General features: G+C 37.2%; 1 protein-coding gene across 1 annotated transcript in view; it reads right to left on the bottom strand.

Moving 5' to 3' along the window:
• The window catches only part of LOC129781701 (uncharacterized), a gene marked incomplete at its 3' end in the record, with an annotated part of 132,174 nt that overhangs the window by 51,663 nt on the left and 68,145 nt on the right, over positions 1 to 12,366 (bottom strand). The window contains exon 6 of the mRNA XM_055789272.1: positions 9,438 to 9,593. Coding sequence (XP_055645247.1) covers positions 9,438 to 9,593 — 156 coding nt within the window. The remainder of the gene's footprint in view (positions 1 to 9,437; positions 9,594 to 12,366) is intronic.

Here is a 12,366-nt window from a genome sequence, read left to right as displayed (position 1 = left end):
TTCGTAGAGTATACAATATAATCAGACGAAACAAGTCAGTTTCAAAATCATCTGCCATGGCACTTCTTGATGTTGAAAAAGCATTTGATAATGTTTGGCATAATGGTCTCATTTACAAGCTTCAGAACTTTGGTTTTCCTACATACTTGATAAAAATTATAAAAAATTATCTTTCTGATAGAGCGTTCAATGTTTCTATAAACAATATTTCATCAGAGAAATTCATTGTGAATGCAGGTGTTCCTCAAGGATCCATCTTGGGACCAATTCATTTCAATATCTACACTTCATGCTTGGTTTTAAAGTCTGTGTTAGGGAACATTTTTCGATGAGAACAAAAGTCCCCCTACTTTCATGTATTTGCAATGCCGATTTCCCCAAGGCTGCTTGGTTTTGATGGCTGTGTTAGGGAAACCGTAAATCGGGCCAATCAGAACGATGCAGTTAGGGCGTTTAGATAACGCCTAATATTTTACAGTTATTCAATTGTTTATCTAATGAAAAACAACATTTTGTTAGTTGCGATAGATGCGTAGAAATATTCCCTATCAAGTGATGCAAACATCTCTCCTATCCAGTAAGAAATGTTCGAGCTATAAGCATTCGAAATCTTTCATTTTTCCTGCATGTTCTGTGTTTAGGTTTTCATTTTACCCTCCATATATTCCGGTTATACGTAGTCCCATGTCAAAACGGCAAATGGTTTTAAAAGTTATAGTTTCTGCAGCAAATTATTTATTGTGCATTCGTCTACATTCGAATTAAAGGTAAAACCTTGTAAAATTATATAGATTTCAATTTATAATTTTTCTCATTGATTTTTAAAGAGGTAAGCGGCCACAGGAGGTTACTCAGCTGGAGGTGCTGGAACCGGGTTTTGTGCCGCTTAAAGATAATTAACTGCCACATCCGCAGCAACCGGCCTGGGAGGAACCATTCGTGCCCGAGGAATGATATTTGGTCTCACTCCGTAAGCATTGTTGATCTGCTGAACGACAATTCTGCGAGCTTTTTCCAACCGATCGGTGTTATTGTTGCGGAAACAGCCGAGTTGATATAGATAGAGCAACACTCCTACGAAAACTACCGTTAAGCATCTTGCCGGAGACGAGTATAGATATACAGGTCGGACTCGATTATATGTGATTCGATTATATACAATTTTGGACTCGATTATATACAGCTTGGAAAAACAAAAATTTTCTAGCTTATTTCAAGAAGGAAAGGAGAGCCTTTCAGCGTTAAGGTGAAGTTTAAGTGGCTATTACATGTGCAGTGGGGTAAAAATCGGGATTTTTTAAGATATTGCTTGAATTTTCACCAGGAATTGTTTAGATCGATATTGCAGCCAAATAATGAAAGATAGAAGTTGGGCGTCAAAGAACGAATTGTAGAGCGGTTAAAGAACTTCAATTTAATTGTTGCAAAACAATGTAGTTCAATTTAAAATTTTAGGATAAAATTAATAATAACACATTAAAAATTATTAACTTTGAATTTTTCACTTCCAAAATGTTATTAACATCCACTAATTGAGTAATCCTGTACTAATTTTTCTCATCTTGCAAATGAAATCATCAAAATTGTCTTCCTTAGCGTACTTTTTAATGTAGAGCCAGTTTGAAGCAACAGAGTCCGAAACAAAAAAAAAAACTATCTCTTCTCTGTTCTATAACTCTGTCATTGTTGAAATTCGAAAATATGCGTAGGAGTATTTTTTTCATCAAATATAATCGTCTATCACCTCCTAAGACAATCTGGAAAAATTATTTTTTTTCGTGTGAGAAAGGTGTTTTCTGACTTAAAGGGGATGAATCAAAAATCAAATTCCTCTTTTATTTTCAAAAATCGAAAAATACATGTAAAAAAAACAAATAAAAAAAAATTTGACTCGATTATATACAGTGAACAGAAATCAAAAACTGTATATAATCGAGTCCGCGCTGTACCACGGTCATCAGGATTCACACCCGACACAAGGTAAAGAAAATGTCCAACCAGTCACGGTTTTCTTGCTCCTCGACCACAATATTAGGAAACCTTCTAGCCGGGCAGCGCCCGCCTCCGCAACTGTCGCAGGTTGTGCTTTAAGTGTTCCAACAGCGGTAATGGCAGTGGCAGTGCCCGAGGGTACATTTGATGAAGCAGCTGCTGATGGTGAAGTTTCCGCGCCCACTCCAATCGCAGGTGATGATGGCATTGGAGAGCTTGCACTGTTTGGTATCGTGGATTGACTAGATGATCCTTGATTGACAGGTGTTGGCGCTGGTCCGGGATCGCCCCATTCGAAGTTATCGAAGCTGGAGTGCTACCGGCTGATGGCATTGGCGAGAGGTATGGGTAGTATGCTAGGTTCGACAAAGTATGTGCGAATATTGGATTTGGAGGGATGTTAGCTGCTGATAGATTTGGCGGAGGGCTCTACATTGGTGAAGCTGTCATTGCAAGTTTGCTGGGGCACTTGGAATCAATGTTGGTGGATTGGTCTGTCCATTAGATATCACATTGATTTGAGTTTGCTGACCTTCATAATGGCGGATCTAATATAATGCTATCTTTTCTTCCCGATGTGCGGAAATGCGAATAGTGCTGTTACATTTAAGAAAGAAACAAATGACAATCTTACATTTTTTTTTAGAATATCCTCCTCAGATGGACTCTCATTTGCAAATTTTGTTTTTGAATTGATCTTTTTGTACACAAATGCAATAGAGCGCACCAAATCTAAACAGTGCCCTTTAGGAATTTAGTAAATATCATTACCTCCAGAGATGCCAGCAGAAGGTCTTCGTCGAAAATATGAAATGTTGATGTGTATAAATACCTGCCAGCTACCTTTGTAATCGTGAGAATAGTAAAGTGATGTTTGAAAAACTGCAGGGAATTGAGTCAAGACATATAGAAAAGAAATACGATGCAACAGAATAGAGTCTCCGATAAAAATTTAATATCAGTAAAATTGCGAACTTGTCTGCAAATTTGGTATCCTTGCAATGATGATAAACAAATTTCGAAATAATTCGAAGACGAACGGATTGATAAATGTGCTTAATCGAAGTCGAACGGGTTACAAAATGCATTATTTTGCCAATTTCAACCCGTTCGGGATCCGGAATAGAGGTGAATTCCTTAATATTTTCCTTCGTTGATCGTATTGTTGTGAACCTATTCACGTTGGAGAGCATATTCGAACATATTCGTTGGCCGAGGCATTTTGATGTAATGTAATACTTTACTATTTTTGAAAGCATAGGCAGCCGTGGCAGTGTTCCGAGCTCTGCAATACAATTTTCTTACCCAATGTTAAAGTTGCTTAAACTTACATTATACACCCATTAAACGTAAAAATAATAATTGTATTGATATCAATAAAATTTTATTCTATTGATTTTCATGACATGAAACGCTATGACTAAGGAATAACATTTTATTGAGTAAAAAATAACGAATTTCACCAAACAAACAAAACCATGGTCGAAGATTGGAAAATGAAAATTTAACTTTCAGAGCACTTGCTCGAGTTTTGATGGGAAGTGTGCGAAAACGATCATTTTCTTCACACTGTTTCGCAAAATTATAGATTTTCGGGCGAGTGATGAGGGAGGGACATGAAAGAAATGAGCGCCATTGTGGCTAGCTTCCACTTTAACCTTAATATAGAGAAAACATATTGGAAACGGAAAAAGTAATTTTCTTTTATAATTTTTAGTTTGTGTTTAATTCAACCCAATGCGAATTTTAATTGGACTAACAACACCTACACTATACTATATGTAGAGCATATGGGAAATCACTTTTTCTAATATTTCTTCACTTCTACAATTTTTCTCGCCGCTTAACCAAACGACCCGTTCTCGAGCGGAAAAACAGCTTGATTTTTTATTTATGAAAATTGAAATAAATCGTTTCACATATCAAGTAATTTTCACCACAACACAAAATTTACACTTACACTTGTGATCATTTTTTCACAATACACGATCGGCCATTGATATGAAATTACACGAAGCAACATTTCGGTGGGAGCAAAAGCGCCCCCTATGTATTTGCAATGTTTCTTCTTATTTTCCTTTGTTTACGGAGACTTTAAATCTAACGATTCAATCGTCTCCGATTTTCTTTTCTACTATTTTTATTATTCTAGTTTCAAATGTTCTATATTTTCCTGTAAAGTCCTGTTTCTTTCAAAAATTAAATTAAGTTATTCTCCTGAATGTCATCATTACTCAATATGTCCCTTAGGTTTTTTCCAATATTAATCCTAATTCTAGCATCCTTCGTATGTTGACAATCCAGTAGTAAGTGACTTACAGAGATGGGAGCCTCGTTGCAAGAGCATTGAGGTTTTTCTTTATTTCTTTGAAAAAGATATGTATGAGTGACCTTTGTATGGCCGATTCGAAGACGGGTGAGAAGCCGTCTTTCCTTACTGTTGTTTCTGTCATGCCATGGAAGAGTGGTATTTTTAATTTTTTGAAGAAAAGTTGGTCTGTTGTTTCTCCAGGCTATGTTCCAACTTTGGTGGATCTGCTGTTTTACCCAAAGTTTCGCATCGGAGCGAGGAATGGGTACATTAGGGGGTTCTTGAATTCTGCCCCTACCGGCTAATTTGTCGGCGACAATATTTCCAGGAATTCCGGTATCACCGGGAATCCAACAGAAGGTAATATTTTTATCTGAGGCAGCTTCTTCTATTGCAATGATCCATGGGTGAAGGTTTTTACCTTTTCGAAGAGCCCGGAGACAGCTCGCGGGATCATAAAACAGAACAATAGGAAGAGAATCATGTGTGCACTCTTGGGTAGCGATTAGAAGCGAAAATGCTTCTGCGCTAAAAATAGTGCATTGTGGAGGAAGCGAGAAACTACCAGTATATCGGTTTTCAAAAATACCGCAACCGACACCATCAGTGCTTAGTGTACTTGATGTTCAAACTGGAATTTTGTTACTACGAGGTGATTGAAACAGGCCTTCACTTTTGATGGGAGATCTTCTGCACGAACTTCCTTGAGTAAATCAAGGTTAACATTCGGCGGTTTTACATTCCAATTCCTTTCCATGACCGTCAAATGTACACATATATCGGGAAGATTCTAATTCGTGTGTTCTTTGAATTGGTCCTTTGCCCGAGATATTAATGTAACATCATGGTCACGGTCAGGAATTGAAAGGTAACGAATAGCTCTATTTGTTACAATCTTCGTAACGAGTCGATCAAATGGTAGTTGCCCACTCTCTGCCATAACAGCGAGGGTAGGACTTGTAACGAAGGCACCAATGGCTATCTTTATTGCCTTGTTATATACCGGTTCGATCGTTTTTAGTGGTTTTTCACCACCTCGGCTGAAGATGCTTACTCCATAGAGAATTTTTGGTATTAACCAAGCATTTATTATCCGTAAAAGAGATTTCCTATGTCCCAAAGCTAGATTGCCAGAAATCGCCTTCAATAGATTCAATCTATTGCGGGCATCTTTTTTGACCATCTGAGCATGTGGTTTAAAAATCAGTCTCTTATCAAAAGTTACTCCAAGTATTTTGAGAGTTTTGACTGAGGGAATTTGGGTTTCGAAAATTTTAGGGTTGGAAACTTTGAAGTGAGCTTTGGGATTACATATATGCAGAAGTTTTGATTTTTCGGGGATATATCGAAACCAGCCCCGTTTTGAACAGAATCAATCGCTTTCTGAAGTCTTTTGACGTAGGACCACGTCTTACATTTCTATACCGGGGTGTAAAATCAAAGTTTCGAAAACGAAAGCGTTACGCCGGAGACCGAGATTTTGAGCGTTAATAGCTCCTAAACAACTGAACGAAATGGTATGATAAACACTTCATTCGATAGATAAAATGTCTACGCGTTCTATACTTGTTACTTTCTGATCCAAAAACTTGTTTCAATAGTCTTAAAATTGCTTTCAAAACAGGCTATTGAAATCACCAATCGGTATATAAGCGAGCGCCGCTCGGAAATCCACTTAGTTCTAATTGAACAGCGATTGGAGCATGTTGTCGCTGTTGTGGTGAAGCTCTTCGTTTATCATGAAAGCGCGAATGAACGGTGTCTCTAAGAGCCTGTTTGTGCACCTTAGGCCAGAAGGGAATCCATCAGGAGGAGAGTGATGCCACAAACTGTTCCCCGGGAAGATCTCGAAGCAGCCGCTACAAACACACACACATACACGCACGGAATTCTTTCCGTTTGGATGCCATTCAGCATCGAGAAAGATCCGGAAAATAATCTGCCAGTTCCTCTGGGAATTTAAAAATACATTCATGTGAAAGAGTTTATTTGAATGTTTTCTATCCATGTAACACTGTGACCAAATATGTTTCAATCAAGTGCTATTAACAGATGGTTATCGAGTTAGCATTAACCACTGGTGGGCTTCCAGTATCGAGGAAAATGTGGAAATATCTAATCGTTACTGAAAATAATCTGCCAATTCCTCTGGGAATTTAAAAATACATTCATGTGAAAGAGTTTATTTGAATGTTTTCTATCCATGTAACACTGTGACCAAATACATTTGGTTTTGTGATTTTTCAATCAATCGCAATTAACAGAATAGCTTCTGAAGATTATTCTTCCCCATCAGTAGAATATTTCCGTATCCAATATTGTATGCGCCCGCAATCGATTATTGCTCAGTCGCCGAAAGTTCCGAGCTCAGAGAGTTCATTCCCCTCTAGTTTGCCTTCCAAATTGCCATCGTAAACCATGCCTTCTCTCGATTCAATCACGCACAAAAAGCATACTTAAGCGATATTCTGGTGGTGAGACGCATTCATTTTTCGTGAGGACATCGACAAGACAACATCGTTGCTGAGGGTGCTGGACGGCGAAGGATCGAGATCTGCCCTGAAACGCAGGCAGTTTGTTTGAACCTGTGAGGGAGCACAGAGAAGCCGATCCTTCAGGAGAAGAGAAGGTGACCATCGAAGCAGCCGCTACACACACATATACACGCACGGAATTCTTACCGTTTGGATGCCATTCAGCATCGAGAAAGATCCGGAAAATAATCTGCCAGTTCCTCTGGGAATTTAAAAATACATTCATGTGAAAGAATTTATTTGAATGTTTTCTATCTATGTAACACTGTGACCAAATATGTTTCAATCAAGTGCTATTAACAGATGGTTATCGAGTTAGCATAAACCACTGGTGGGCTTCCAGTATCGAGGAAAATGTGGTAATATCTAATCGTTACTGAAAATAATCTGCCAGTTCCTCTGGGAATTTAAAATTACATTCAAGTGTTTTCTATCCATGTAACACTGTGACCAAATACATTTGGTTTTGTGATTTTTCAATCAATCGCAATTAACAGAATAGCTTCTGAAGATTATTCTTCCCTATCAGTAGAATATTTCCGTATCCAATATTGGATGCATAAAACCTTGTGCATCCAACGTAACACTCTCGTTTTCGAAGTCCCCCAAATATTCATTCATTCAGAATCAATTCAGATTCAAATTCAAACAAATGATCTCTAAATCAACGATAGTCCTACGTCACCCTTGCGGTTATACCATAGATATAACCCACTTCCTGTTTTTCTTGTTGCTGATGCAGTGACGCTAACTGAAACTAGCACAATGTCGCTAGTACTAGCACAATGTCGCATAGACAAGAATTTTTACATTTTCCGGATTTTTTGCAAAAAGGGACTGCATAATAATTATGAAGAGGGTTGGCGATACAACCGAGCCTTGGGGAATTCCCCTTTCTTGGATTTTCAATGAAGATTTTGTGTTGTTGACTATGGCTCTGAGTTCTATTTTCTAGGAAACTTTTCACATAGAAACCTAGTCTTCCACGGATCACCCAGTCGAAGAGACTCTTCAATACTGGATATCTCCATGCTGATCAAATGCTTTACTTAGATAAAGTGATGCCACATCTGCGTGGTGATCTTTCTCAATAACGTCATGTACAATAGCCTGTAGATCTTCGAGGTGATCTTCTGTGCATTTTCCCGCACGAAAAGCGAACTGTCTTGGATCGAGCAGCTTATTAGACTCTAAAAAGGTCTTTAGGCGTCGATTTACTATCCTTTCTAGAACTTTTCCAACACAACTCAAAAGAGTCGAAAATTGTATAGAAGATGTTGGTTTTGACTACGTCTTTCATTTCTGTACCGGGGTGTTAGTTCAAAGTTTCTAAAACGAGAGAGTGACGCTGGACTGCAAGGTTTTGAACGTTAATACCTCTTTACCGGCTGGATGGAGTGGTATAATAATCACTTCATCCAAGAGATAAAATGTCAACGAATTATATGATTGTCACTTATCGGTTCAAAAGCTTAAAAATTGCTTTGAAAGCAAGCTATTGAAATCATAACAATCTTGCTCATTGATGATGATTGGTGATCGCAATGTGTTCCCGAACACGGTCACAAAATATAGGCACATGAAGAAACCGTGATTTGTTTTGCTCGCTTGCATGAGTGTTTGGGCATTGAGCTTCGTATTACGGAATGGAGGAGTAGGCATGACAATATGGGGTTGCAGTAGAAATGAACACACTTTTAAAATCAAAATTATGAATGAGAATTAATTTTCCCAAACCAAATTAGTACTCTATGTAAATGAAAATCACTTTTGCTTGCAAGTAGTGAAAAAATATCATGCAAAAATTGTGTCTCTAGATAATTTTATATTATAATGTTATGTTCTGGTGAGAATATCTGAAAAATCTGAAAATCGTTTAAATTAGGGTCATAACGACGTACGTCTAATAGGTAAATAACACCAAGAAAAAAATTTCATACAAATTTTAGCAATTTAAAACTGCTTTAAGGGCGACTGATAGAGAATAGCTGGTCTCATACAAACTAATGTCGTATCCAGATGACACCATTCCACCGTCAACGCGAAAAGCAGACATACGCAAGGCGTGAGTACTTTCACTCGCATCGGTTTCTGTTCTGCTTTCGCATGGAACAGTCATGAAAAATTGTTTGCGTATGAATGCGTGCGAGCGAAGTAATATTCGCACCCATTTACGCATTCGGCTTGGTGTTCCCGTGATGTAATCCAATAGCATCAGTTTGGCTTGGTGTTCCCGTGATGTAATCCAATAGCATCAGTTTGGCTTGGTGTTCCCGTGATGTAATCCAATAGCATTTGGATCCAAAAATGGTCCAGTCGGTAATTTTTCCGATCATAGAGAACAAACTCATTGCACCACTGATACGCTCAAAATATTTCAAAACTCCAAATATTTGTCGAGTTGTTATCCAATCAATTTTAGATCGGAACCAATGACGGAGAGGTCGAGAGAGAACGCGGTTTTGGTCATAGAATACGTCAACGGCGATCGCTTCATAAGTTTTCCAACCAGTGCTTTAAACAATCTTTGGTTTTTAAATTACAACATACGAATCAACAAATTAGAAGAATAAAAAAATTGATTGTTCTATTGTACATACCTTTCAATTCATCGACAACAGACATGCTTTCATTGCTAGACAACGTATTTCCAGTATCAGAATTCTTTTGTTTTGAGCCTGTTTGTTGTGAAGGAACGTCATTTCGAATGGCTGAATTTTGTGCGATATCGTCTAAAGATTTCTGGATGCAATCACCTGAAAATATACATGAGGGTAAAAAAGTATTTAATGAAATTCATAGCCGGAAAATTACTTCATTTAATTAAAAAAAGTTAAGATAATTTAATCACAGTTGTTATCAATAACCTATTACAATGCAAATTGATTGGACAAAACACTTCAGTTTGTTTGTACTCATACATTTAGTTTACACACCGTCGGTTTCGTACAGAATCATACACGTTTTGTTTTACTTCTACAACTTTTTCGGACACGTTGCAGAGTTATGCTCACACAAACTGCGTCGTCAATCTAAGGACACACGGGAACTTCCGATCGGACACAATTTTTTCTTCACGCGAATTCTCGGGAAACAAAAACACACTTTTAGGTATAGTCTTTTTTCTCTACACAAGCCAAAGGATAACTTCAAAAACACACAGCCCTCGGTTGAGTGCAATTTACGGCTGGAATTTTGCAATCGGCTGACTGCACACAAAAATTTTGAAGGTAGCAACGGAAGCGGGATCGGTTGAGCCAACACGATGTAATCACCTAAGACAAGACGTGACAACTGGCTTCTTACTCTTCTTTCTGCATTTTCTTCGACCAAGTGCTAGATAACAGGGAAGCGAGATGTGAAGGTTGCCAAATGTTATAAAATTTCGGAAGATTATTTTCCCATGAAAAACATGTGTTCTTCGTATCATGTATTTTCTGAGTTGCATAATTTTTTTTGTATTAATCTTCCGACCGAATATCACATATTTTAAACAATAAGTATTTTCCTGTTATTTTGGTATCCAAAAAATAAAATGTGAAGAGATAAAGAAAACTAGAAAACGTAGATTTGATAGTAGGTGTATGATATGTTGACATATATGAATTAAATTCAAAGTTCATTTTATTTATCAAGAGATTACGGGCCTTACCGTTTACACTTCAAGATGAAAACGGAATGGACGACACGCCATGAAATTTCGTTTTACGAGTTAGAGAAAATGATGGGTTTTCAGGTAGAATGAACACTCTTCAAATAGAAATTATGAATGAAAATTAACTTCTCCGTATCATATTAGTGTTGATTGTGAATGGAAAACTTTGCTTTCTTCATTTGGTAAAATAATCTCGTACAAAAATTGTATCTGAAGATAATTTTATATTATAATGAGTAGTTTTAGTGAGAATATCGCAAAGTGTATAGAAAACAGGTCAAGTTAGGGTAAGAAAGACGTTCTTCAAGTAAATAAATAACGCCAAGTAAAAATTTTCATTCAGGTTTTAACAATTTAAAAGTGCCTTCGGGCCGAGTAGTAAGACTTGTTAAAAGCTTATTTCGTTTCCAGATATCGATACCGTATCTCTGTCATCGCGGATAAACTTCAATTCGTTTTTACCGTGGAGTGTATACGGAAATAAGGCCTTATAATTTAACTTTGATATCGTTCAAATACTAACAGTACTGAAATATTGATAAAATCATACATTCCCAAATAATAACATAGCGTTTATTCAGGTTTTTTTTCTGTAGGTATGTATGGTTTATTCAAGTTCCAATATGATTTTAAATACTTTTCTGCTGCGTTGGTTGTTATTTGTTATTAGATTATAATTATATTGCTAACTGCTTTACGGTTGGAAAATAATTGAATGCTCTTCTCTGTTAGGTCGCTGCTATTATGCTATGCTAGATGGCAAAATAATCCCGAAAAGATGTAGGGTGGAAATTCCGATGCAATGTTTCCTTCTCTTCGGGAACACCGGACGTAATAGAAACGAAAATATACAAAAAAAATCCATTATAGAAATTATCGCTAAATTGAAATGTGAATGCAACAATTATTAAATTTTGAATATATTTGGCAACATATTTATCTTTGTTAATTATTTTACTCATTAGCCAATCAGAAGGCGAGTTGCAAGTGGTCCGAGTTTGACAGAAGTGGTGGTCCGGAATCGGCCCCCTATTGTCATGTCTCGTCTCAGGCTTCGTTTATTGCGATAGTTGCACCGTATTCGTTCGATTAATAATTGATTTCTGTATCGGGGATCACTAGTCACCAATATCTACACAGTAGAATATAAATTGAAGCATTGTTTGTTTACAATGACATAAAGCTGCAAGGTCATCACCTGGTCTTATAGAAGGAGGAAGGAGAATAGAAGGAGTTACAGAGTATTGCTGTACGAATTTTCAAACGCGTTTTTCTCAAAACCATGTTTTTCAATTGGTGGTATCAATATATCAGGATCTACTCGACCGATTTGGCTGATATTTTTTATCAGCATTTAAAAATTAATTATCTAAAGCGTTACATGCCGTTTTGACGTAGAGCTACGTCTTTCATTAAGGGTGCCAAATCAGAAAACAGGTCACGTTTTTATGAAATAAAGTTAATGTTAATAACTATTTTTGCCGCGAACAGATTTTGGCGATTTACATACTAAACGAATCGGAAATTCCCTAAGATTTGTTTAATATGCTATACATTGGAATCTCCTGGTTTGTAAATGGTTAAAATTCATGAAAACTTTAAGCGTTTTCATTTTTCCTTACATTTGTTCTGTCCATTTGCGTGCTTTCCAGAACAGAGCTGTCAATAACGAGCATTGAAGGGGAAATCGTAGGATTTGAAGTCTCCGCGAACAGAGGAAAAGAAGAAGATTGAAGGGGAACACTTGCCTAGCGTATAAACAGTGGATCTCGCTGAGGCAAACTTTTATCATTCCACTCCGACCGTCGACAGAGACGGACGTGTTTGGAGCTCCATTCATTACCTGATTTTTAAAAAGCTATTTATTTCTCTTT

This window comes from Toxorhynchites rutilus, unplaced genomic scaffold (assembly GCF_029784135.1).
Source record: "Toxorhynchites rutilus septentrionalis strain SRP unplaced genomic scaffold, ASM2978413v1 HiC_scaffold_17, whole genome shotgun sequence".
Lineage (NCBI taxonomy): Eukaryota > Metazoa > Arthropoda > Insecta > Diptera > Culicidae > Toxorhynchites > Toxorhynchites rutilus.
This window is presented reverse-complemented; position numbering and strand designations above follow the sequence as displayed.